Genomic DNA, 27,126 nt, shown 5'->3' on the forward strand with positions numbered 1-27,126 from the left:
GAGCCATGACTACATGGAACTCTATTCCACAGTACTACATAGAGCCATGACTACATGGAACTCTATTCCACAGTACTACATAGAGCCATGACTACATGGAACTCTATTCCACAGTACTACATAGAGCCATGACTACATGGAACTCTATTCCACAGTACTACATAGAGCCATGACTACATAGAACTCTATTCCACAGTACTACACAGAGCCATGACTACATGGAACTCTATTCCACATCAGGTAACTGATGCAGCAGTAGAATCAGATTTAAAAAGCAGGTCAAAATACATGTTATGGAACAGCAGGGACTGTGAAGCAACATAAACATAGGCACAGACACATGCACACACATATAATATAATATAAGCACTATACACAAGGATTATGTAAGAGCACACACTTAGTATGTTGTGAAATATGTTATGAATGTATTTAAAAGTATTTGTGTTTTTAAAATTGTACAACTGCCTTAATTTTGCCGGAGCCACGGGAAGAGTAGCTGCTGCCTTGGCAGGAACTAATGCTGATCCATAATAAACTCCAGGAAGAGTAGCTGCTGCCTTGGCAGGAACTAATGCTGATCCATAATAAACTCCAGGAAGAGTAGCTGCTGCCTTGGCAGGAACTAATGGGGATACATACTAAACCCCAGGAAGAGTAGCTGCTGCCTTGGCAGGAACTAATGGGGATCCATAATACACCCCAGGAAGAGTAGCTGCTGCCTTGGCAGGAACTAATTGGGATCCATAATAAACCCCAGGAAGAGTAGCTGCTGCCTTGGCAGGAACTAATGGGGATCCATAATAAACCCCAGGAAGAGTAGCTGCTTCCTTCGCATGAACTAATGGGGATCCATAATAAACCCCAGGAAGAGTAGCTGCTGCCTTGGCAGGAACTAATGGGGATACATACTAAACCCCAGGAAGAGTAGCTGCTGCCTTGGCAGGAATTAATGGGGATTGGTAATAAATACAAACATAGCAAGCCACGGCCACATGACTCACTGTCTGTAGGAGCGATCCATTTTCGTGAATGGCGTGGCAGACCTAATAAACTGGCCAGGGTGGCAGACCTAATAAACTGGCCAGGGTGGCATACCTAATAAACTGGCCAGGGTGGCATACCTAATAAACTGTGGTATATGGCAGATGTAAGGCATGGTGGATGTGTTAGTCCTCCATCCGTCAGAGCGAGCGAGCGAGAGAGAGAGAGAGAGAGAGAGGTTGAAGACCTGTGTGTGACTGATGGTGGTTTCCAGGGATCAGGTTTCCAGGAAGCCTGTTCAGGGTCTTTCAGTTCAGGGTGACTCCTCTGTAACTACTAACACCTGGTGTTTCAATGAAGCAGCAGCAACAATACACAGCTACAACCACATTAACTCTTCACATATCACTCTGAATGAACCACAGAGACATGTTACAAAAAGCTAAATTAATCTCTCACCCGTATACTTTAAACAACCCCCAGAACAAGCCTCGTCAACAGAGGACCATATGTGGAATAAATCCTGGCTGAGACAGCCTGACACATTGACATGAACTCTGCTTCTGATCAAACACGACACGCAAATCCAGAGGCATAACTAGCTGTACCTTCATGCTGTTTTACTGTCCCATTAGAAGACTAAAAGACAAAACACAGTACATACCAGGTAGGAACTGATGTCCAGACTGAGTGACCAGACGATCCCAAACAGACTGCTGTGAAGCAACACACACGGACGGACTCATTCAGATCCCATGTGTTAGTGTAGAGGTGGGAGATACCTCAGGTTTTCCTGTTCCAACTGCAATAGATGGAAAAACAGCTGTCGGAGGGAAGGGAACGACCCACCCTGAATCCTACAGGACGGGGTTGGAATGCGTGTCTGTCAGAGTGGATGTGAAAGAAACTTGGAACTCACTGTGGTGTTCTTTGGACCTGATGGCAGGAAAGGAAACCACGGCAGTAGAGAACATGATCAGTACTGACCACAGGATCACTCCCAAACGGCACCCTATTCCCTATATAGTGCACTACTTTTGATCAGAGCTCTATGAGCCCTATGGGCTAAAGTAGTGCACGAAATAGGGAGCCATTTAGGATGCAGCCCACAGACTTGTGACTGTGACTAACATTCTGAGGTCGGCTGGTAAGACATGACTGTAGTCTTCTGAGAAAAGACACACAAAACGAGGTGTTGACAAAAGTTTGTTGTTGTTACTGTACAAACAGTATACTTGGAAAAGGCACAAAATAAACAGTCCAGAACACAAGTTTCCTCTGCCATTTTATTGTTCTAAGGGAATGTAGCAGCAACACTTATAACATGGATATATCTTCACCATTACAATGTTCTGGATAGAAGTGGTCTTGGAAAACGCTTTGAGAAGGTTGCAGACAGACAACAGAATCAGGTTCATTCAATATTTAGGCCTGTTTACTCCTCTGATTCCTGCCGACTCTGACTGACTGTATTGTCGGCCTTCTTGATGGCAGCTCTTGGTATACACCAGAAACCACCTATTAAATATGACAGGACATGATACCAAACCAATCAATTAAATATGACAGGACATGATACCAAACCAATCAATTAAATATGACATGATACCAAACCAATCAATTAAATATGACAGGACATGATACCAAACCAATTAAATATGACAGGACATGATACCAAACCAATCAATTAAATATGACAGGACATGATACCAAACCAATCAATTAAATATGACATGATACCAAACCAATCAATTAAATATGACTGGACATGATACCAAACCAATCAATTAAATATGACATGATACCAAACCAATCAATTAAATATGACTGGACATGATACCAAACCAATCAATTAAATATGACATACCAAACCAATCAATTAAATATGACAGGACATGATACCAAACCAATCAATTAAATATGACAGGACATGATACCAAACCAATCAATTAAATATGACTAGACATGATACCAAACCAATCAATTAAATATGACATGATACCAAATCAATCAATTAAATATGATATGACATGATACCAAATCAATCAATTAAATATGACAGGACATGATACCAAACCAATTAAATATGACTAGACATGATACCATGGGGCAGCAGGGTAGCCTAGTGGTTAGAGCGTTGGACTAGTAACCGGAAGGTTGCAAGTTCAAATCCCCGAGCTGACAAGGTACAAATCTGTCATTCTGCCCCTGAACAGGCAGTTAACCCACTGTTCCTAGGTCGTCATTGAAAATAAGAATTTGTTCTTAACTGACTTGCCTAGTTAAATAAAGGTAAAATAAAAATAAATACCCAATCAATTAAATATGACTGGACATGATACCAAACCTTCTGATTACAAATAAGCAGTCCAAACTTAAAGACTACATTTATTTCACCCGCCAAAAGCCCAGAACTTGACCAAGTTCAGTGCACACACTTTGGACCCATGCAAACAATGATCTCACACACGCACACACACACCAACTCTACACACACAGGACCTTTGGCCAGGGCCGTGTCATTTAGGACGTAGACTGGGTTTTTCATTACAGACCAACGGACAAACTAACACTGACGTTCAAAACAGAACGCAGCTACAATAACATGTCATTATTAACGCCCATTGGGATCAACAGCAACATCGTAGTCATTATATTGTGCAAATCACAAAACTGGAGAACTGTGTAATTTCCCCACGCACACAGGAAAAGGTAAATAAGCTGTGCCTTGTGCTACACGTCCCCCACGTGGAGAAATCAAATCACATCCTATTGGTCACCTGCTTGGTAAACAACAGGTGGAGACTAACAGGGAAATGTTTTCAACAAAGACAGAATAAAGGAAAAGATGTCCTGACAGAAGGTCAGATGGATAATGTCCTGACAGAAGGTCAGATGGATAATGTCCCGACAGAAGGTCAGATGGATAATGTCCCGACAAGGTTAGATGGATAATGTCCTGACAGAAGGTCAGAGGAATAATGTCCTGACAGAAGGTCAGATGGATAATGTCATGACAGAAGGTTAAAGGGATAATGTCCTGACAGAAGGATGGAGGGGTAATGTCCTGACAGAAGGTTGGAGGGTTAATGTCCTGACAGAAGGTTGGAGGGATAATGTCCTGACAGAAGGTCAGAGGGATAATGTCCTGACAGAAGGTCAGAGGGATAATGTCCTGACAGAAGGTCAGAAGGATAATGTCCTGACCGAAAGTTAGAGGGATACTGTCCTGACAGAAGGTTAGAGGGATACTGTCCTGACAGAAGGTCAGGGGGATAATGTCCTGACAGAAGGTTAGAGGGATGATGTCCTGACAGAAGTTTAGAGGGATAATGTCCTGACAGAGGGTTAGAGGGATAATGTCCTGACAGAAGGATGGAGGGGTAATGTCCTGACAGAAGGTTGGAGGGATAATGTCCTGACAGAAGGTTGGAGGGATAATGTCCCGACAGAAGGATGGAGGAATAATATCCCGACAGAAGCATGGAGGGATAATGTCCCGACAGGACATTATCCCCCATCCTTCTAACAGAGGGTTATAGGGCTAATGTCCTGACAGAAGGATGGAGGGATAATGTCCTGACAGAAGGATGGAGGGATAATGTCCCGACAGAATGATGGAGGGATAATGTCCCGACAGAATGATGGAGGGATAATGTCCCGACAGAAAGATTGGGGGATAATGTGCCGACAGAAGGATGGAGGGATAATGTGCTGAAAGAAGGATGGGGGGATAATGTCCCGACAGAAGGATGGGGGGATAATGTCCTAACAGAGGGTTATAGGGTGAATGTCCTAACAGAAGCATGGAGGGATAATGTCCCGACAGAAGGAAGGGGGGATAATGTCCTGACAGAAGGATGGGGGGGATAATGTCCTGACAGAATGATGGGGGGATAATGTCCTGACAGAATGATGGGGGGATAATGTCTTGACAGAAGGATAGATGGATAATGTCCCGACAGAAGGATGGGGGGATAATGTCCCGACAGAAGAATGGAGGGATAATGTCCCGACAGAAGGATGGAGGGATAATGTCCCGACAGAAGGATGGAGGGATAATGTCCCGACAGAAGGATGAGGGGATAATGTCCTGACAGAAGGATGAGGGGATAATGTCCTGACAGAAGGATGGATGGATAATGTCCTGACAGAGGGTTATAGGGCTAATGTCCTGACAGAAGGATGGAGGGATAATGTCCTGACAGAGGGTTATAGGGCTAATGTCCTGACAGAAGCATGGAGGGATAATGTCCTGACAGAAGGATGGAGGGATAATGTCCTCACAGAATGATGGAGGGATAATGTCCTGACAGAGGAAGGAGGGATAATGTCCCGACAGAAGGATGGGGGGATAATGTCCTGACAGAAGGATAGATGGATAATGTCCTGACAGAAGGATGGAGGGATAATGTCCTGACAGAGGATGGGGGGATAATGTCCTGACAGAATGATGGGGGGATAATGTCTTGACAGAAGGATAGATGGATAATGTCCCGACAGAAGGATGGGGGGATAATGTCCCGACAGAAGAATGGAGGGATAATGTCCCGACAGAAGGATGGAGGGATAATGTCCCGACAGAAGGATGGAGGGATAATGTCCCGACAGAAGGATGAGGGGATAATGTCCTGACAGAAGGATGAGGGGATAATGTCCTGACAGAAGGATGGATGGATAATGTCCTGACAGAGGGTTATAGGGCTAATGTCCTGACAGAAGGATGGAGGGATAATGTCCTGACAGAGGGTTATAGGGCTAATGTCCTGACAGAAGCATGGAGGGATAATGTCCTGACAGAAGGATGGAGGGATAATGTCCTGACAGAGGGTTATAGGGCTAATGTCCTGACAGAAGGATGGAGGGATAATGTCCTCACAGAATGATGGAGGGATAATGTCCTGACAGAGGAAGGAGGGATAATGTCCCGACAGAAGGATGGGGGGATAATGTCCTGACAGAAGGATAGATGGATAATGTCCTGACAGAAGGATGGAGGGATAATGTCCTGACAGAGGATGGAGCGATAATGTCCTGACAGAGGAAAAAGCTGGTTGTGATTTCATTAATAGAAAAGCAGTGGTGTATTATTTAGTTGTATCATTTTGAGAGGAGCCCCATGATTCACACATCAATAACACAGCACAGTAACAATTAACCTGTCCAACATACAGTCAGCCTCCTCCCTCGCTGTTCTGCACTACCTATACACCATATATAGTGCACTACCTATACACCCTATTCCATATATAGTGCACTACCTATACACCCTATTCCCTATATAGTGCACTACCTATAGACCCTATATAGTGCACTACCTATACACCCTATTCCATACATAGTGCACTACCTATACACCCTATTCCCTATATAGTGCACTACCTATAGACCCTATTCCATATATAGTGCACTACCTATACACCCTATTCCCTATATAGTGCACTATTTTTGACCAGGGCCCATAGGAAGACATACTATATAGGTCATATAGTGTGTCTCACATCTTATAGTGCACTGATATATAGTGTAGTGCACTACTTTAGACCAGAAGGGCAGAAGCCCCCATAGGGCTCTGGTCTAAAGTAGTGCACTATATAGGGTGCCATAGGGCTCTGGTCTAAAGTAGTGCACTATATAGGGTGCCATAGGGCTCTAGTCTAAAGTAGTGTACTATATGGGGAATAGGGTGCCGTTTGGGCCTAGCACCTGCTCCGCTCCCTGGTCAGAAGGGAGAGAGGCTGGGCACTTTGATATTGATGTCTCCGATGTTGATGTTGCGAGGCATTTCTGGGAGGTTGATGTTCTTGACGGCGGAGACAGCCCGCGCCGGCGCTGCAGAGAAGCCCCCCTGAAACAGACACAACTCTGCTTTGAGGATTTTCTACACCAGCTGTGGAGATGATGAAATACACAGCAATGAAATGAACTCATCAGGTGTAATAGAGAGAGGAGACTAAAGGGTCTGGTTATGGACATCATGCATGAATCTACAGTAGGCTTCATCTCTGTCTGGGAGACCAGGGGTCGTATTCACTAGGAACAGAAAGGAACTTATCAGGTGTAATAGAGAGAGGACATTAAGGGGTCTGGTTATGGACATCATGTTGAATCTACAGTAGGCTTCATCTCTGTCTGGGAGACCAGGGGTCTTATTCACTAGGAACCGAGGAACGTTCATCTCTGTGTGGGAGACCAGGGGTCGTATTCACTAGGAACCGAGGAACGTTCATCTCTGTCTGGGAGACAAGGGTCTTTTTCACTAGGAACCTAAAGGTCTAGAGTCTAGACTAACAGCCCTAAAGGTCTAGAGTCTAGATTAACAGCCCTAAAGGTCTAGAGTCTAGACTAACAGCCCTAAAGGTCTAGAGTCTAGACTAACAGCCCTAAAGGTCTAGAGTCTAGAATAACAGCCCTAAAGGTCTAGAGTCTAGACTAACAGCCCTAAAGGTCTAGAGTCTAGAATAACAGCCCTAAAGGACTAACTACAGGACCAGTCACCAGACTAACAGAGGACTCTAACTACAGGGCCAGTCACCAGTCTAACAGAGGACTAACAACAGGACCAGTCACCAGACTAACAGAGGACTAACAACAGGGCCAGTCACCAGACTAACAGAGGACTAACAACAGGACCAGTCACCAGACTAACAGAGGACTAACAACAGGGCCAGTCACCAGACTAACAGAGGACTAACAACAGGACCAGTCACCAGACTAACAGAGGACTAACTACAGGGCCAGTCACCAGACTAACAGAGGACTAACAACAGGGCCAGTCACCAGACTAACAGAGGACTAACAACAGGGCCAGTCACCAGACTAACAGAGGACTAACAACAGGACCAGTCACCAGACTAACAGAGGAATAACAACAGGACCAGTCACCAGACGAACAGAGGACTAACTACAGGACCAGTCACCAGACTAACAGAGGACTAACTACAGGACCAGTGAACAGACTAACAGAGGACTAACTACAGGGCCAGTCACCAGACAAACAGAGGACAGACTAACTACAGGACCAGTCACCAGACTAACAGAGGACTAACTACAGGACCAGTCACCAGACTAACAGAGGACTAACTACAGGACCAGTGAACAGACTAACAGAGGACTAACAACAGGACCAGTCACCAGACTAACAGAGGACTAACTACAGGACCAGTGAACAGACTAACAGAGGACTAACTACAGGGCCAGTCACCAGACTAAGAGAGGACTAACAACAGGGCCAGTCACCAGACTAACATAGGACTAACTACAGGACCAGTCACCAGACTAACAGAGGACTAACTACAGGACCAGTGAACAGACTAACAGAGGACTAACTACAGGACCAGTCACCAGACTAACAACAGGACCAGTCACCAGACTAACAGAGGACTAACTACAGGGCCAGTCACCAGACTAACAGAGGACTAACTACAGGGCCAGTCACCAGACTAACAGAGGACTAACAACAGGGCCAGTCACCAGACTAACAGAGGACTAACAACAGGGCCAGTCACCAGACTAACAGAGGACTAACAACAGGGCCAGTCACCAGACTAACAGAGGACTAACTACAGGGCCAGTCACCAGACTAACAGAGGACTAACTACAGGATCAGTCACCAGACGAACAGAGGACTCTAACTACAGAACCAGTCACCAGACTAACAGAGGACTAACTACAGGACCAGTCACCAGACTAACAGAGGACTAACTACAGGGCCCGTCACCAGTCTAACAGAGGACTAACTACAGGACCAGTCACCAGACTAACAGAGGACTAACTACAGGGCCAGTCACCGGACTAACTACAGGACCAGTCACCAGACGAACAGAGGACTAACTACAGGACCAGTCACCAGACTAACAGAGGACTAACTACAGGACCAGTCACCAGTCTAACAGAGGACTAACTACAGGACCAGTCACCAGACTAACAGAGGACTAACTACAGGGCCAGTCACCAGACTAACAGAGGACTAACTACAGGGCCAGTCACCAGACTAACAGAGGACTAACTACTGGACCAGTCACCAGACGAACAGAGGACTAACTACAGGACCAGTCACCAGACTAACAGAGGACTAACTACAGGACCAGTCACCAGACTAACAGAGGACTAACTACAGGGCCAGTCACCAGTCTAACAGAGGACTAACTACAGGACCAGTCACCAGACTAACAGAGGACTAACTACAGGACCAGTCACCAGACTAACAAAGGACTAACTACAGGACCAATAAGTGAACTGACTAACCTCTGATTTCTCCATGCGGTTCTGCAGCTCTACCTGGCCCACGATCTCATTCATGTTGGTCTCCAGCACCATCCCCCCCATCACCACCTCCTGAAGGATGAAGTGGACCTGCAAAGGATAGGTATATAACAAGGTAATGTAGCAGACCTGTAAATGATAGGTATATAACAAGGTAATGTAGTGGACCTGTAAATGATAGGTATATAACAAGGTAATGTAGTGGACCTGTAAATGATAGGTATATAACAAGGTAATGTAGCAGACCTGTAAATTATAGGTATATAACAAGGTAATGTAGGGGACCTGTAAATGATAGTTATATAACAAGATAATGTATCAGGGTTGTAAATGATAGTTATATAACAAGGTAATGTAGTGGACCTGTAAATGATAGGTATATAACAAGGTAATGTAGTGGACCTGTAAATGATAGTTATATAACAAGGTAATGTAGTGGACCTGTAAATGATAGGTATATAACAAGGTAATGTAGTGTACCTGTAAATGATAGGTATATAACAAGGTAATGTAGTGGACCTGTAAATGATAGGTATATAACAAGGTAATGTAGCAGACCTGTAAAGGATAGGTATATAACAAGGTAATGTAGTGGACCTGTAAATGATAGTTATATAACAAGGTAATGTAGTGGACCTGTAAATGATAGGTATATAACAAGGTAATGTAGTGGACCTGTAAATGATAGGTATATAACAAGGTAATGTAGTGGACCTGTAAATGATAGTTATATAACAAGGTAATGTAGTGGACCTGTAAATGATAGTTATATAACAAGGTAATGTAGTGGACCTGTAAATGATAGGTATATAACAAGGTAATGTAGTGGACCTGTATATAGCCTCCACATTGACTCTGTACCGGTACCCCCTGTATATAGCCTCCACATTGACTCTGTACCGGTACCCCCTGTATATAGCCTCCACATTGACTCTGTACCGGTACCCCCTGTATATAGCCTCCACATTGACTCTGTACCGGTACCCCCTGTATATAGCCTCCACATTGACTCTGTACCGGTACCCCCTGTATATAGCCTCCACATTGACTCTGTACCGGTACCCCCTGTATATAGCCTCCACATTGACTCTGTACCGGTACCCCCTGTATATAGCCTCCATATTGACTCTGTACCAGTACCCCCTGTATATAGCCTCCACATTGACTCTGTACTGGTACCCCCTGTATATAGCCTCCACATTGACTCTGTACCGGTACCCCCTGTATATAGCCTCCACATTGACTCTGTACCGGTATCACCTGTATATAGCCTCCACATTGACTCTGTACCGGTACCCCCTGTATATAGCCTCCACATTGACTCTGTACCGGTACCCCCTGTATATAGCCTCCACATTGACTCTGTACCGGTACCACCTGTATATAGCCTCCACATTGACTCTGTACCGGTACCCCCTGTATATAGCCTCCACATTGACTCTGTACCGGTACCCCCTGTGTATAGCCTCCACATTGACTCTGTACCGGTACCACCTGTATATAGCCTCCACATTGACTCTGTACCGGTACCACCTGTATATAGCCTCCACATTGACTCTGTACCGGTACCCCCTGTATATAGCTTCCACATTGACTCTGTACCGGTACCCCCTGTATATAGCCTCCATATTGACTCTGTACCGTAACACCCTGTATATAGCCTCCACATTGACTCTGTACCGTAACACCCTGAAAATAGTCTCCACATTGACTCTGTACCGATACCCCCTGTATATAGCCTCCACACTGACTATGTACCGGTAACCCCTGTATATAGCTTCCACATTGACTCTGTACCGGTACCCCCTGTATATAGCCTCCATATTGACTCTGTACCGTAACACCCTGTATATAGCCTCCACATTGACTCTGTACCGTAACACCCTGAAAATAGTCTCCACATTGACTCTGTACCGATACCCCCTGTATATAGCCTCCACACTGACTCTGTACCGGTACCCCTGTATATAGCCTCCACATTGACTCTGTACCGGTACCCCCTGTATATAGCTTCCACATTGACTCTGTACCGGTACCCCCTGTATATAGCCTCCATATTGACCCTGTACCGTAACACCCTGTATATAGCCTCCACATTGACTCTGTACCGTAACACCCTGAAAATAGTCTCCACATTGACTCTGTACCGATACCCCCTGTATATAGCCTCCACATTGACTCTGTACCAGTACCACCTGTATATAGCCTCCACATTGACTCTGTACCGGTACCACCTGTATATAGCCTCCACATTGACTCTGTATCGGTACCCCCTGTATATAGCCTCCACACGGACTCTGTACCGGTACCCCCTGTATATAGCCTCCACATTGACTCTGTACCGGTACCCCCTGTATATAGCCTCCACATTGACTCTGTACCGGTACCCCCTGTATATAGCCTCCACATTGACTCTGTACCGGTACCCCCTGTATATAGCCTCCACATTGACTCTGTACCGGTACCCCCTGTATATAGCCTCCATATTGACTCTGTACCAGTACCCCCTGTATATAGCCTCCACATTGACTCTGTACTGGTACCCCCTGTATATAGCCTCCACATTGACTCTGTACCGGTACCCCCTGTATATAGCCTCCACATTGACTCTGTACCGGTATCACCTGTATATAGCCTCCACATTGACTCTGTACCGGTACCCCCTGTATATAGCCTCCACATTGACTCTGTACCGGTACCCCCTGTATATAGCCTCCACATTGACTCTGTACCGGTACCACCTGTATATAGCCTCCACATTGACTCTGTACCGGTACCCCCTGTATATAGCCTCCACATTGACTCTGTACCGGTACCCCCTGTGTATAGCCTCCACATTGACTCTGTACCGGTACCACCTGTATATAGCCTCCACATTGACTCTGTACCGGTACCACCTGTATATAGCCTCCACATTGACTCTGTACCGGTACCCCCTGTATATAGCTTCCACATTGACTCTGTACCGGTACCCCCTGTATATAGCCTCCATATTGACTCTGTACCGTAACACCCTGTATATAGCCTCCACATTGACTCTGTACCGTAACACCCTGAAAATAGTCTCCACATTGACTCTGTACCGATACCCCCTGTATATAGCCTCCACACTGACTCTGTACCGGTACCCCCTGTATATAGCTTCCACATTGACTCTGTACCGGTACCCCCTGTATATAGCCTCCATATTGACTCTGTACCGTAACACCCTGTATATAGCCTCCACATTGACTCTGTACCGTAACACCCTGAAAATAGTCTCCACATTGACTCTGTACCGATACCCCCTGTATATAGCCTCCACACTGACTCTGTACCGGTACCCCTGTATATAGCCTCCACATTGACTCTGTACCGGTACCCCCTGTATATAGCTTCCACATTGACTCTGTACCGGTACCCCCTGTATATAGCCTCCATATTGACCCTGTACCGTAACACCCTGTATATAGCCTCCACATTGACTCTGTACCGTAACACCCTGAAAATAGTCTCCACATTGACTCTGTACCGATACCCCCTGTATATAGCCTCCACATTGACTCTGTACCAGTACCACCTGTATATAGCCTCCACATTGACTCTGTACCGGTACCACCTGTATATAGCCTCCACATTGACTCTGTATCGGTACCCCCTGTATATAGCCTCCACACGGACTCTGTACCGGTACCCCCTGTATATAGCCTCCACATTGACTCTGTACCGGTACCCCATGTATATAGCCTCCACATTGACTCTGTACCGGTACCCCCTGTATATAGCCTCCACATTGACTCTGTACCGGTACACCCTGTATATAGCCTCCACATTGACTCTGTACCGGTACACCCTGTATATAGCCTCCACATTGACTCTGTACTGGTACCACCTGTATATAGCCTCCACATTGACTCTGTACCGGTACCCCCTGTATATAGCCTCCACATTGACTCGGTACCGGTACCCCCTGTATATAGCCTCCACATTGACTTTGTACCGTAACACCCTGTATATAGCCTCCATATTGACTTTGTACCGTAACACCCTGTATATAGCCTCCACATTGACTCTGTACCGTAACACCCTGAAAATAGTCTCCACATTGACTCTGTACCGATACCCCCTGTATATAGCCTCCACATTGACTCTGTACCGGTACCCCCTGTATATAGCTTCCACATTGACTCTGTACCGGTACCCCCTGTATATAGCCTCCATATTGACTCTGTACCGTAACACCCTGTATATAGCCTCCACATTGACTCTGTACCGTAACACCCTGAAAATAGTCTCCACATTGACTCTGTACCGATACCCCCTGTATATAGCCTCCACACTGACTCTGTACCGGTACCCCTGTATATAGCCTCCACATTGACTCTGTACCGGTACCCCCTGTATATAGCTTCCACATTGACTCTGTACCGGTACCCCCTGTATATAGCCTCCATATTGACCCTGTACCGTAACACCCTGTATATAGCCTCCACATTGACTCTGTACCGTAACACCCTGAAAATAGTCTCCACATTGACTCTGTACCGATACCCCCTGTATATAGCCTCCACATTGACTCTGTACCAATACCACCTGTATATAGCCTCCACATTGACTCTGTACCGGTACCACCTGTATATAGCCTCCACATTGACTCTGTATCGGTACCCCCTGTATATAGCCTCCACACGGACTCTGTACCGGTACCCCCTGTATATAGCCTCCACATTGACTCTGTACCGGTACCCCATGTATATAGCCTCCACATTGACTCTGTACCGGTACCCCCTGTATATAGCCTCCACATTGACTCTGTACCGGTACACCCTGTATATAGCCTCCACATTGACTCTGTACCGGTACACCCTGTATATAGCCTCCACATTGACTCTGTACTGGTACCACCTGTATATAGCCTCCACATTGACTCTGTACCGGTACCCCCTGTATATAGCCTCCACATTGACTCGGTACCGGTACCCCCTGTATATAGCCTCCACATTGACTTTGTACCGTAACACCCTGTATATAGCCTCCATATTGACTTTGTACCGTAACACCCTGTATATAGCCTCCACATTGACTCTGTACCGGTACCCCCTGTATATAGCCTCCACATTGACTTTGTACCAGTACCCCCTGTATATAGCCTCCACATTGACTCTGTACCGGTACCACCTGTATATAGCCTCCACATTGACTCTGTACCGGTACCACCTGTATATAGCCTCCACATTGACTCTGTACCGGTACCCCCTGTATATAGCCTCCACATTGACTCTGTACCGGTACCCCCTGTATATAGCCTCCACATTGACTCTGTACCGTAACACCCTGTATTTAGCCTCCACATTGACTCTGTACCGTAACACCCTGAAAATAGTCTCCACATTGACTCTGTACCGATACCCCCTGTATATAGCCTCCACACTGACTCTGTACCGGTACCCCTGTATATAGCCTCCACATTGACTCTGTACCGGTACCCCCTGTGTATAGCCTCCATATTGACTCTGTACCGTAACACCCTGTATATAGCCTCCACATTGACTCTGTACCGGTACCACCTGTATATAGCCTCCACATTGACTCTGTACCGGTACCACCTGTATATAGCCTCCACATTGACTCTGTACCGGTACCCCCTGTATATAGCCTCCACACTGACTCTGTACCAGTACCCCCTGTATATAGCCTCCACATTGACTCTGTACCGGTACCCCCTGTATATAGCCTCCACATTGACTCTGTACCGGTACCACCTGTATATAGCCTCCACATTGACTCTGTACCGTAACACCCTGTATATAGCCTCCACATTGACTCTGTACCGGTACCCCCTGTATATAGCTTCCACATTGACTCTGTACCGGTCCAAAACAAGGCCAATACGTTTCTATGGGTTTATTTTGGACCTACGCTTGTCACCTGCCTTCCTGCCTTTGGGACAACAACTCCCTTTGTTAGGGCAGAGACGTGCATCTCTCCATTACACACAGATCTCTGGTGTAAACGGGGAGGTGCACAGAGGAGGGAAGGAGACCTAAAAGACAACATGAGAACAAGCGGAAATAAACGCTCATAAAATTGAAAAATAACAAGACTCGATTCTGCGATACAGGCATTCGGAATATTGCGCAAAAACATCTAGGGCAGGGTTAGGGTTAGTTAGATCACCTGAGCTGAGCCAGAGGGCAGACTGACCATCTACTACCTGAGCTGAGCCAGAGGGCAGACTGAGCTGAGCCAGAGGGCAGACTGAGCATCTACCACCTGAGCTGAGCCAGAGGGCAGACTGAGCATCTACCACCTGAGCGGAGCCATAGGGTAGACTGAGCATCTACCACCTGAGCTGAGTCGGAGGGCAGACTGATCATCTTCCACCTGAGCTGAGCCGGAGGGCAGACTGAGCTGAGCCAGAGGGCATACTGATAATCTACTACCTGAGCTGAGCCAGAGGGCAGACTGATCATCTACTACCTGAGCTGAGCCATAGGGCAGACTGAGCTGAACTGAGCCAGAGGGCAGACTGAGCATATACCACCTGAGCTGAGCCAGAGGGCAGACTGATCATCTACCACCTGAGCTGAGCCAGAGGGCAGACTGATAATCTACCACCTGAGCTGAGCCAGAGGGCAGACTGATCATCTACCACCTGAGCTAATCCATAGGGCAGACTGAGCATCTACCACCTGAGCTGAGCCATAGGGCAGACTGAACATCTACCATCTGAGCTGAGCCATAGGACAGACTGACATCTACCATCTGAGCTGAGCCATAGGACAGACTGATCATCTATCACTTGAGCTGAGCCATATGGCTGACTGAGCATCTACCATCTGAGCTGAGCCATAGGACAGACTGATCATCTACCACCTGAGCTGAGCCATAGGACAGACTGATCATCTATCACTTGAGCTGAGCCATGTCAAAATATTGTCAGTGAGTATAACAGAACTGATATTGCAGGCGAAATCCTGAGGAAAATCCAATCAGGAAGTGCCTCTTATTTTGAAACCGTTGTGTTCCTATGCACCCCTATTGGCCATTGAAAGGGATATCAACCAGATTCCTTTTTCTACGTATTCCCTAAGGTGTCTACAGCATTTAGACGTAGTTTCACGCCTTTATGTTGAAGAATGAGCGTAAACGACTACATTGCGTGAGTGGCCAGCTGAGGGCTCTCAGAGTGAATCTTGCGTAAAATACAGAGGTAGTCATTTTTCCTCTCGCTCCTACTGAAAAGTCAATTGTCCCGGTTGATATATTATCGAATAGATATTTGAAAAACACCTTGAGGATTGATTGTAAAAAACGTTTGCCATGTTTCTGTTGATATTATGGATATAATTTGGATTTATTTTGGGCGTTGTCGTTACCGCTATTTCCGGTGGATTTCTGAACATAACGTGACAAACAGACAGAGGTATTTTGGGTATAAAATAATCTTTATGGAACAAAATGAACATTTGCTGTCTAACTGGGAGTCTCGTCAGTGAAAACATCCGAAGATCATCAAAGGTAAACGGTTAATTTGATTGATTTTCTGATTTTCGTGACCAAGCTTCCTGCTGCTAGCTGGACATAATGCTATGCTAGGCTATCGATAAACTTACACAAACGCTTGTCTTGATTTGGCTGTAAAGCATAATTTATAAATCTGAGATGACAGGGTGATTAACAAAAGGCTAAGCTGTGTTTCACTATATTTCAGTTGTGGGTAGTTCCGCGGTGGACCATCCTGGTCTATATCCTGTCTACTGATCAGAACAGCCTGTTAACACGGTGGACCATCCTGGTCTATACCCTGTCTACTGATCAGAACAGCCTGTTAACACGGTAGACCATCCTGGTCTATATCCTGTCTACTGATCAGAACAGCCTGTTAACACGGTGGACCATCCTGGTCTATACCCTGTCTACTGATCAGAACAGCCTGTTAACACGGTGGACCATCCTGGTCTATATCCTGTCTATTGATCAGAACAACCTGTTATTTTTCTGCTGTTGAAAGTGAATAAACACATCAGACTGCAATGACAGGTGGTTGTCATAATAAATTCTAGTCAGTTACTTACATTTGGTAAACAAAGTTATAATGAAGGTTTAAATCCTGGCATGTTATTGTTTTACATGTTGCTCAAGCTTTGGAGGTGTTCCTGTGAGAGGAAAACAGATGGTGGAAGTTAGAGGGTGTTAGCTAAACATACTGGAAGGTGTTCCTGTGAGAGGAAAACAGATGCTGACTGTTAGTTAAACATACTCAGATAAGTCTAAAGTAGCAGCGGAGCAGTCAGATAGTAGAAAGTACTAAAAACTATTTGTTTTAATTCCATCAGCAGCTTTCCCCAACACTGCCATCACTGGACACAACTAGAATCTCATTCTGTGACATGAAAGGTGGAAGAGTTAGAACTGAACCTAGCTTCTCAACTCCGCCTAGCCTAGCTTCTCAACTCCGCCTAGCCTAGCTTCTCAACTCCGCCTAGCCTAGCTTCTCAACTCCGCCTAGCCTAGCTTCTCAACTCCGCCTAGCCTAGCTTCTCAACTCCGCCTAGCCTAGCTTCTCAACTCCGCCTAGCCTAGCTTCTCAACTCCGCCTAGCCTAGCTTCTCAACTCCGCCTAGCCTAGCCTCTCAACTCCGCCTAGCCTCTCAACTCCGCCTAGCCTCTCAACTCCGCCTAGCCTCTCAACTCCGCCTAGCCTCTCAACTCCGCCTAGCCTCTCAACTCCGCCTAGCCTCTCAACTCCGCCTAGCCTCTCAACTCCGCTTGGCGGAATGTGTTGTGGTCAATTCCATTTAAATTCCAGTCAATTTAGGAAGTACACTGAAATTCCAATTCTCTTCAATGCTTTTTAATCGGGTGTACTCTCTGAATTAACTGGAATTGAGCTCAACTCTGGTTGTGGTATGTGATGGTTGGGGTGAAAATGTACCAGAGAATAGATGGTTGGTGACCTTTGCCCCAACACACAGTACAAATGGGGTTTAAATAGTCCTCCAGTCAAATCCCAGATAGACCCAGAGCCCCTACCAATCGACAGTTCCTCCAGTCAATCCCAGATAGATCCTGAGCCCCTCCAGTCAATCACAGATAGACCTAGAGCCCCTCCAGTCAATCACAGATAGACCCAGAGGCCCTACCCATTGACAGTTCCTCCAGTCAATCCCAGATAGACCCAGAGCCCCTACCCATTGACAGTTCCTCCAGTCAATCACAGATAGACCCAAAGCCCCTACCCATTGACAGTTCCTCCAGTCAATCACAGATAGACCCAGAGCCCCTACCCATTGACAGTTCCTCCAGTCAATCACAGATAGACCCAGAGCCCCTACCCATTGACAGTTCCTACTAATTGGTTATAGGGAATGGTTCAACCACCACACTCTCTGTAGAAACTAATATAGAACTTTGCTCCCCATAGCAGAACAATCGTGGGTCTACATATTCCTCTTTATCAGTACATGTTGCAGGTAAACTTTGCATGATAAAAAATGTGTCACAAAGGCTGCATTTCTGCCTGCTCAGATACACACGAAAACATTAAGTGAACCCGGGAATTGATCGAAAATCGCTCAGAAACGCACAAACAAGACCAACAATGCAATATAATATGACTAACATTTTCGGTTACTAGGCCTAAATGAAACCAATATGGCTTTGACCATGCTGGTATGCTCTGCCCATCTGATACCTCCAACAGACCTAGGTCAGCCCCTCTGATACCTCCAACAGACCAAGGTCAGGCCCTCTGATACCTCCAACAGACCTAGGTCAGCCCCTCTGATACCTCCAACAGACCTAGGTCAGCCCCTCAGACCTCCAACAGACCTAGGTCAGCCCCTCAGACCTCCAACATACCTAGGTCAGCCCCTCAGACCTCCAACAGACCTAGGTCAGCCCCTCAGACCTCCAACAGACCTAGGTCAGCCCCTCAGACCTCCAACAGACCTAGGTCAGCCCCTCAGACCGCCAACAGACCTAAGTCAGCCACTCTGAGACCTCCAACAGACCTCCAACAGACCTAGGTCAGCCCCTCTGAGACCTCCAACCGACCTAGGTCAGCCCATCAGACCTCCAACAGACCTAGGTCAGCCCCTCAGACCTCCAACAGACCTAGGTCAGCCCATCAGACCTCCAACAGACCTAGGTCAGCCCCTCAGACCTCCAACATACCTAGGTCAGCCCCTCAGACCTCCAACATACCTAGGTCAGCCCCTCAGACCTCCAACAGACCTAGGTCAGCCCCTCAGACCTCCAACATACCTAGGTCAGCCCATCAGACCTCCAACAGACCTAGGTCAGCCCCTCTGAGACCTCCAACAGACCTCCAACAGACCTAGGTCAGCCCCTCAGACCTCCAACAGACCTAGGTCAGCCCCTCAGACCTCCAACAGACCTAGGTCTGTACTACCTGTTTCATCTAGGCTGCCTCAGCAAGGCTTCCCCTGCTACTACCTGAATCCACACAGCAGGGTTTCATCTAGGCTGCCTCAGCAAGGCTTCCCCTGCTACTATCTAGCTCCACACAGCAGGGTTTCATCTAGGCTGCCTCAGCAAGGCTTCCCCTGCTACTGCCTGGCTCCACACAGCAGGGTTTCATCTAGGCTGCCTTAGCAGGGTTTCATCTAGGCTGCCTTAGCAGGGTTTCATCTAGGCTGCCTTAGCAGGGTTTCATCTAGGCTGCCTTAGCAGGGTTTCATCTAGGCTGCCTTAGCAGGGTTTCATCTAGGCTGCCTTAGCAGGGTTTCATCTAGGCTGCCTTAGCAGGGTTTCATCTAGGCTGCCTCAGCAGGGTTTCATCTAGGCTGCCTCAGCAGGGTTTCATCTAGGCTGCCTCAGCAGGGTTTCATCTAGGCTGCCTCAGCAGGGTTTCATCTAGGCTGCCTCAGCAGGGGTTCATCTAGGCTGCCTCAGCAGGGGTTCATCTAGGCTGGCTTAGCAGGGTTTCATCTAGGCTGCCTTAGCAGGGTTTCATCTAGGCTGCCTCAGCAAGGCTTCCCTGCTACTACCTAGCTCCATACAGCAGGGTTTCATCTAGGCTGCCTCAGCAAGGCTTCCCTGCTACTACCTAGCTCCACACAGCAGGGTTTCATCTAGGCTGCCTTGGCAGTGTTTCATCTAGGCTGCCTCAGCAGGGGTTCATCTAGGCTGCCTCAGCAAGGCTTCCCTGCTACTACCTAGCTCCATACAGCAGGGTTTCATCTAGGCTGCCTCAGCAAGGTTTCCCTGCTACTACCTAGCTCCACACAGCAGGGTTTCATCTAGGCTGCCTTAGCAGGGTTTCATCTAGGCTGCCTCAGCAGGGGTTCATCTAGGCTGCCTCAGCAGGGGTTCATCTAGGCTGCCTCAGCAAGGCTTCCCTGCTACTACCTAGCTCCATACAGCAGGGTTTCATCTAGGCTGCCTCAGCAAGGCTTCCCTGCTACTACCTAGCTCCACACAGCAGGGTTTCATCTAGGCTGCCTCAGCAAGGCTTCCCCTGCTACTACCTAGCTCCATACAGCAGGGTTTCATCTAGGCTGCCTTAGCAGGGTTTCATCTAGGCTGCCTCAGCAAGGCTTCCCCTGCTACTGCCTGGCTCCACACAGCAGGGTTTCATCTAGGCTGCCTCAGCAAGGCTTCCCCTGCTAGCCATTCCCTCCTGAAGGCTTTCCTCATATTGAATGCATATTGTGTCAATAAACCAGCTGCCATGTTATACACAGAAGTGTATTTATTACTCTAATGCATCAAAGAGTGTCACCAGCCAAAACTTGGCAAAGCTGACCTTGTAAATGATTTCCATGGACTTGAACTCACCTTATCCATGTGGAAAATGAGGTCCAGTTCACAGACGTTCTCAAAGCATTTGTCCAGAGTTTCCACGAACACCTACAGAGGAGATATTGTCAAGTCATCCATCTTATGTTAAGTATACAGTCCCAGTCAAAGGTTTGGACACCTACTCATTCCAGGGTTTTTCTTTATTTTCAGTATTTACTACATTGTAGAATAATAGTGAAGACATCAAAACTATGCAATAACACATATGGAATCAGGTAGTAACCAAAAAAATGTTTTTAAAGTGTTGAACAAATCAAAATATATTTTAAATTCTTCAAAGTAGCCTTGACAGCTTTGCATTATCTTGACATTCTCTCAACCAGCTTCACCTGGAATGCTTTTCCAACAGTCTTGAAGGAGTTCCCACATATGCTGAGCACTTTTTGGCTGCTTTCCCTTCACTCTGCGGTCCAACACATCCCAAACCATCTCAATTGAGTTGAGGTCGGGTGATTGTGGAGGCCAGGTCATAGTTTTGATGTCTTCACTATTATTTTACAATGTAGAAAATAGTAAAAATAAAGAAAAACCCTGGAATGAGTAGGTGTTCTAGAACCCTGGAATGAGTAGGTGTTCTAGAACCCTGGAATGAGTAGGTGTGTCTGGTAATGGTAATGTATGTAAGAATGATCTTTGATGTAATACACAACCTACAGTGCATTCGTTAAGACCTCTTCTCTTGTTACCCATGTTGTTACATTACAGCCTTATTGTAAAATGGATTAAATCCACAAACTACACACCATAATGACAAAGACAAAACAGGATATTAGAAATAAAAAAAACTGAAATATCAGATTTACATAAGTATTCAGAATCTCTGCTATGAGACTAACTTGAGCTCAGGTGCATCCTGTTTCCATTGATCATGCTTGATGATGTTTCTACAACTTGGCTATATACAGGGTGTTACGGTACAGAATCAATGTGGAGGCTATATACAGGGGTACCGGTACAGAGTCAATGTGGAGGCTATATACAGGGTGTTACGGTACAGAATCAATGTGGAGGCTATATACAGGGGTACCGGTACAGAGTCAATGTGGAGGCTATATACAGGGTGTTACGGTACAGAATCAATGTGGAGGCTATATACAGGGGTACCGGTACAGAGTCAATGCGGAGGCTATATACAGGGTGTTAGGGTACAGAGTAAATGTGGAGAATATATACAGGGTGTTACGGTACAGAGTAAATGTGGAGAATATATACAGGGTGTTACGGTACAGAGTAAATGTGGAGAATATATACAGGGGGTACCGGTACAGAGTCAATGTGGAGAATATATACAGGGGGTACCGGTACAGAGTCAATGTGGAGAATATATACAGGGTGTTACGGTACAGAGTCAATGTGGAGGCTATATACAGGGTGTTAGGGTATAGAGTAAATGTGGAGAATATATACAGGGTGTTACGGTACAGAGTCAATGTGGAGAATATATACAGGGGGTACCGGTACAGAGTCAATGTGGAGAATATATACAGGGGGTACCGGTACAGAGTCAATGTGCCAGTTCGTCGAGGTAATACCTACATGTCGGTAGAGTTCAAGTTACTTTGCATAGATAATAAACAAAGTCTGCCCAGCACCTGGGTTGGGTTTTTACGCTCAACAGTTTCCCGTGTGTATCAAGATTGGTCCACCACCCCATGGGCATCCAGCCAATTTGACGCAACTGTGGGAAGCATTGGAGTCAACAAAAAAACTGAAATATCAGATTTACATAAGTATTCAGAATCTCTGCTATGAGACTAACTTGAGCTCAGGTGCATCCTGTTTCCATTGATCATGCTTGATGATGTTTCTACAACTTGGCTATATACAGGGTGTTACGGTACAGAATCAATGTGGAGGCTATATACAGGGGTACCGGTACAGAGTCAATGTGGAGGCTATATACAGGGTGTTACGGTACAGAATCAATGTGGAGGCTATATACAGGGGTACCGGTACAGAGTCAATGCGGAGGCTATATACAGGGTGTTAGGGTACAGAGTAAATGTGGAGAATATATACAGGGTGTTAGGGTACAGAGTAAATGTGGAGAATATATACAGGGTGTTACGGTACAGAATCAATGTGGAGAATATATACAGGGGGTACCGGTACAGAGTCAATGTGGAGAATATATACAGGGGGTACCGGTACAGAGTCAATGTGCCAGTTCGTCGAGGTAATACCTACATGTCGGTAGAGTTCAAGTTACTTTGCATAGATAATAAACAAAGTCTGCCCAGCACCTGGGTTGGGTTTTTACGCTCAACAGTTTCCCGTGTGTATCAAGATTGGTCCACCACCCCATGGGCATCCAGCCAATTTGACGCAACTGTGGGAAGCATTGGAGTCAACATGGGCCAGCATCCCTGTGGAACGCTTTCAACACCTTGTAGTCCATGCCTGGAGGAGTTGAGGCTTTTCTGCAGGCAAAAGGGGGAGGTGCTCCTCAATATTAGGAAGGTGTTCTTAATGTTTTGTACACTCAGTGTATATTTGCTCAAAACACACCCATCAGTAGGCTTTACAATGTCATGTATCGTGAGTTCAAGGGTCATTAGTGGTCACCGAAGATCAAGACAAGAAGCGTATCTAAAGCATATCCCGACTTGTCATAACCTTGAACAGCAACTCCACCACCACACAATCAAAAACAATACAGGTTTGAAAGCGTTGTCTTCTGTCTATTTAATGATATGTTTGCATTGAAAGTGGATACAGGTCATCAACTTGAACCCACCCCAACTACCACCACCATAAAAACATTCAAGTGTTTGAAAGCACTGCATCTCAGTGCTAGAGGCGTCACTACAGACCCTGGTTCAATTCCAGGCTGTATCACTACCGGCTGTGATTGCGAGTCCTATAGGGCTGACTGTCTGGGAAAGGAGAGGTGAGTGGACAGTACAGCTGACTGTCTGTATAGATGGTAACACAACCCTACTGTTCTACAGAGTTATAGATGGTAACACAACCCTACTGTTCTACAGAGTTATAGATGGTAACATAGCAACAGTTGCCAACCCACCTGTATTAGATCCAGAATACCGAGCTCACTCTCAGAGGAGTCCACACAGAACACAAAGTACAGTGTTGCGTAGTGCCGGTAGATCAACTTGTAGTCCGAGCCACCGATCAAACTGCAAATAGAGAAATTATATTATTAGTCTATTCTGCCATGTCTGATTCGGTCCAACTTTAACTCATCTGCCAGGGAATTGATGATGGATTGCCGGTCATATGAGCTGAACACTTCGGTCAAACAATACTTCTCATTTAACAACCCAGGATAAATCTTTAGTCACAATGACCAACTGAGCTTGCCCAGTTGGTCTATAGGCTACAGTCTAGGTAGGTCTACATCATATAGTCACCACAGAAGCACAATACCCCAATACAAGCCATAGATACCTATATAGCTGCCTCCTGGGTGGTTCATTGAATCATTAACGCATCTTTTTTAATTCGCTGATTGTTTCATCAAGAATGTATATTTTGGTTAATTTAACCAGCTAGCTAACGATAGCTGTTACCTTCCCCCCTCCAAGAAGTTGCAGACGTTGTCGTCCCTCTTCGACACCAGATGGAAAGTCTCTCGAATGATCTGCTGCTGCACATCTTCAGCCTGAGAAGAAATATGTCTTTGATAAATTGGCTATGAACTCCATTTACAATCTAAATGAAAGAGCTAACTTCAGCTAGCGGTCAGGCAGCAGTAAACCAGCCCCCCTGGAGGTTGGCCATCTTTTTATTTTATTGTACCTTTATTTAACTAGGCAAGTCAGTTAAGAACAAATTCTTATTTTCAATGACAGCCTAGTGGGTTAACTGCCTGTTCAGGGGCAGAACAACAGATTTGTACCTTGTCAGCTCGGGGATTTGAACTTACAACCTTCCGGTTACTAGTCCAACGCTCTAACCACTAGGTTACCCTGCTGTTGGGTACATTGATATTCGTAGCTATGTCAACAAATATATAAGCAACTTAGCTAGTTGGGTATATAAACGTCAATAAATCACATCTCATGATGATGACAATATAGATTATTGATTAGTTAGCCTCCAGCTAGCATACCATAAGTGCACTAAAAGCTGGCAAATAAGACAGACATAGCTAACAAACTGTAGCAGTTCATAGATTTGGTTACTTACAAAATATTCATAAAATCTGATGAGTCGTGGTTTCCCATGGTTGTTAAATATTAAAATAGCTTTAATCATATTTAGCTGTAAATGTCTCAAATGACTTAATAACAGACTTGCAGTCAGCTGTCCACCTGGCGGATGTGTTGATACGTAGATTTTGCCGGTTCTTCTTCTTCGCTGTGGTTTATTGACAGACTCCACTCATAAACTGTATTGCTGCCACCTAGTGTACAGAGTAGTAAAAAATACACACAATAACTAAAACAAATGTAGAGGAACAAACCTTTAACAAAAACTAAAACTGTACTATTCAGATCCCTACACAGGCTCTGGAATCTGGGAGGGGGGGAACCTCTTTATTCAGTCCCTGTAACATATCAGCTGCAAAGTCCTGGAGATCCAGAAATCTATTTGCTGCCTTCACAATGATGCTTTATTGGTTTGATTAGTGCAGTTTATCACTTGCGCTATAAACTCCTTCTCCTGCATGGCATTCACTGCAGACTGTGGGACATCCACTACCATCTCCTCTCTACTCACTCCAGCTATTTTCACTGCCTCCACATAGGAGACCTGCTAGATGGCCCTGATCCGAGCTACTGCAACCTCCTTCATCCATACAGGGCACTCCGGAACGTGATTCCCATCACAACAACATGCTTCATCTGACTCTTCAACTACTACATAGTTATTCCTTTGACCAACACGTGTCCAAACTTTTTACAATTGTAACAATTCTGTACATACGGTCTCACCTCATATCTCACATACCCAAGTTTTACATGTCAGGAGAACCGTTCTCGCTGCTGGTGATTCTCTGATCCACCTCTACACAGACGACACCATTCTGTATACTTCTGGCCCTTCTTTGGACACTGTGTTAACAACCCTCGAGGCAAGCTTCAATGCCATTCAACTCTCCTTCCGTGGCCTGAAATTGCTCTTTAAATGCAAGTAAAACTAAATGCATGCTCTTCAACCGATCTCTACCTACACCTGTCCGCCCGTCCAGCATCACTACTCTGGACGGTTCTGACTTAGAATATGTGGACAACTACAAATACCTAGGTGTCTGGTTAGACTGTAAACTCTCCTTCCAGAATCACATCAAACATCTCCAATCCAATTAAATCTAGAATCAGCTTCCTATTTCGCAACAAAGCATCCTTCACTCATGCTGCTAAACACACCCTCGTAAAACTGACCATCCTACCGATCCTCGACTTTGGCGATGTCATTTACAAAATAGCCTCCAACACTCTACTCAACAAACTGGATGCAGTCTATCTATTATGTCACCAACGCCCCATATGCTACCCACCACTGCGACCTGTACGCTCTCGTTGGCTGGCCCTCGCTTCATACTCGTCGCCAAATCCACTGGCTCCAAGTCATCTATAAGTCTGTGCTAGGTAAAGCCCCGCCTTATCTCAGCTCACTGGTCACCATAGCAGCACCCACCCGTAGCACGCACTCCAGCAGGTATATCTCACTGGTCACCCCCAAAGCCAATTCTTCCTTTGGCCGCCTCTCCTTCCAGTTCTCTGCTGCCAATGACTGGAACGAACTGCAAAAATCACTGAAGCTGGAGACTCTTACCTCCCTCACTAGCTTAAAGCACCAGCTGTCAGAGCAGCTCACAGATCACTGCACCTGTACATAACTAATCTGTAAATAACCCATCCAATCTACCTCATCCCCATACTGTATTTATTTATTTATCTTGCTCCTTTGCACGCCAGTATCTCTACTTGCACATTCATCTTCTGCACATCATACCATTACAGTGTTTAATTGGTATATTGTAATTACTTCTCCACCATGGCCTATATATTGCCTTAACTCCCTTATCTTACCTCATTTAACTCAGATCTCCAAGATCGCATAGCAGTTCAGACGTCTTTTGTCCTCGTCTTGTCGTGTCCT

General features: G+C 45.9%; 2 protein-coding genes across 5 annotated transcripts in view; both read right to left on the reverse strand.

The window, feature by feature from the left end:
• LOC110526878 (aminopeptidase N) overlaps positions 1 to 2,152 on the reverse strand; it is a 72,805-nt gene extending 70,653 nt beyond the window's left edge. The window contains exon 1 of one of the 3 annotated variants that reach the window (XM_090222055.1): positions 1,904 to 2,152. The gene's annotated coding sequence lies outside the window, so the exon portion shown is untranslated. Of the gene's footprint in view, positions 1 to 1,648 lie in introns of all 3 variants that reach the window. The other 2 variants (XM_090222054.1, XM_090222056.1) reach the window with 2 other exon arrangements.
• A 104-nt stretch (positions 2,153 to 2,256) lies between these two features.
• ap3s2 (adaptor related protein complex 3 subunit sigma 2) lies at positions 2,257 to 25,374 on the reverse strand. 2 transcript variants are annotated; one of them, XM_036964379.2, is made up of 6 exons: positions 25,207 to 25,374; positions 24,588 to 24,679; positions 24,083 to 24,194; positions 21,034 to 21,105; positions 9,232 to 9,339; positions 2,257 to 6,832 (listed from the first exon to the last, which is right to left on the reverse strand). In XM_036964379.2, the coding sequence occupies exons 1-6, from the start codon at positions 25,273 to 25,275 to the stop codon at positions 6,707 to 6,709; spliced, it is 579 nt and encodes a 192-aa protein (XP_036820274.1). In that variant the 5' UTR covers positions 25,276 to 25,374; the 3' UTR covers positions 2,257 to 6,706. The 2 variants fall into 2 exon arrangements, with proteins under 2 accessions (XP_036820274.1, XP_036820275.1); XM_036964380.2 differs by lacking the exon at positions 21,034 to 21,105 and having other exon boundaries at positions 25,207 to 25,371.
• Between the last annotated feature and the right edge of the window lie 1,752 nt (positions 25,375 to 27,126).

Source organism: Oncorhynchus mykiss, chromosome 26 (genome assembly GCF_057628025.1).
Source record: "Oncorhynchus mykiss isolate SJ-2025 chromosome 26, ASM5762802v1, whole genome shotgun sequence".
In the NCBI taxonomy this organism is placed as follows: Eukaryota; Metazoa; Chordata; class Actinopteri; order Salmoniformes; family Salmonidae; genus Oncorhynchus; species Oncorhynchus mykiss.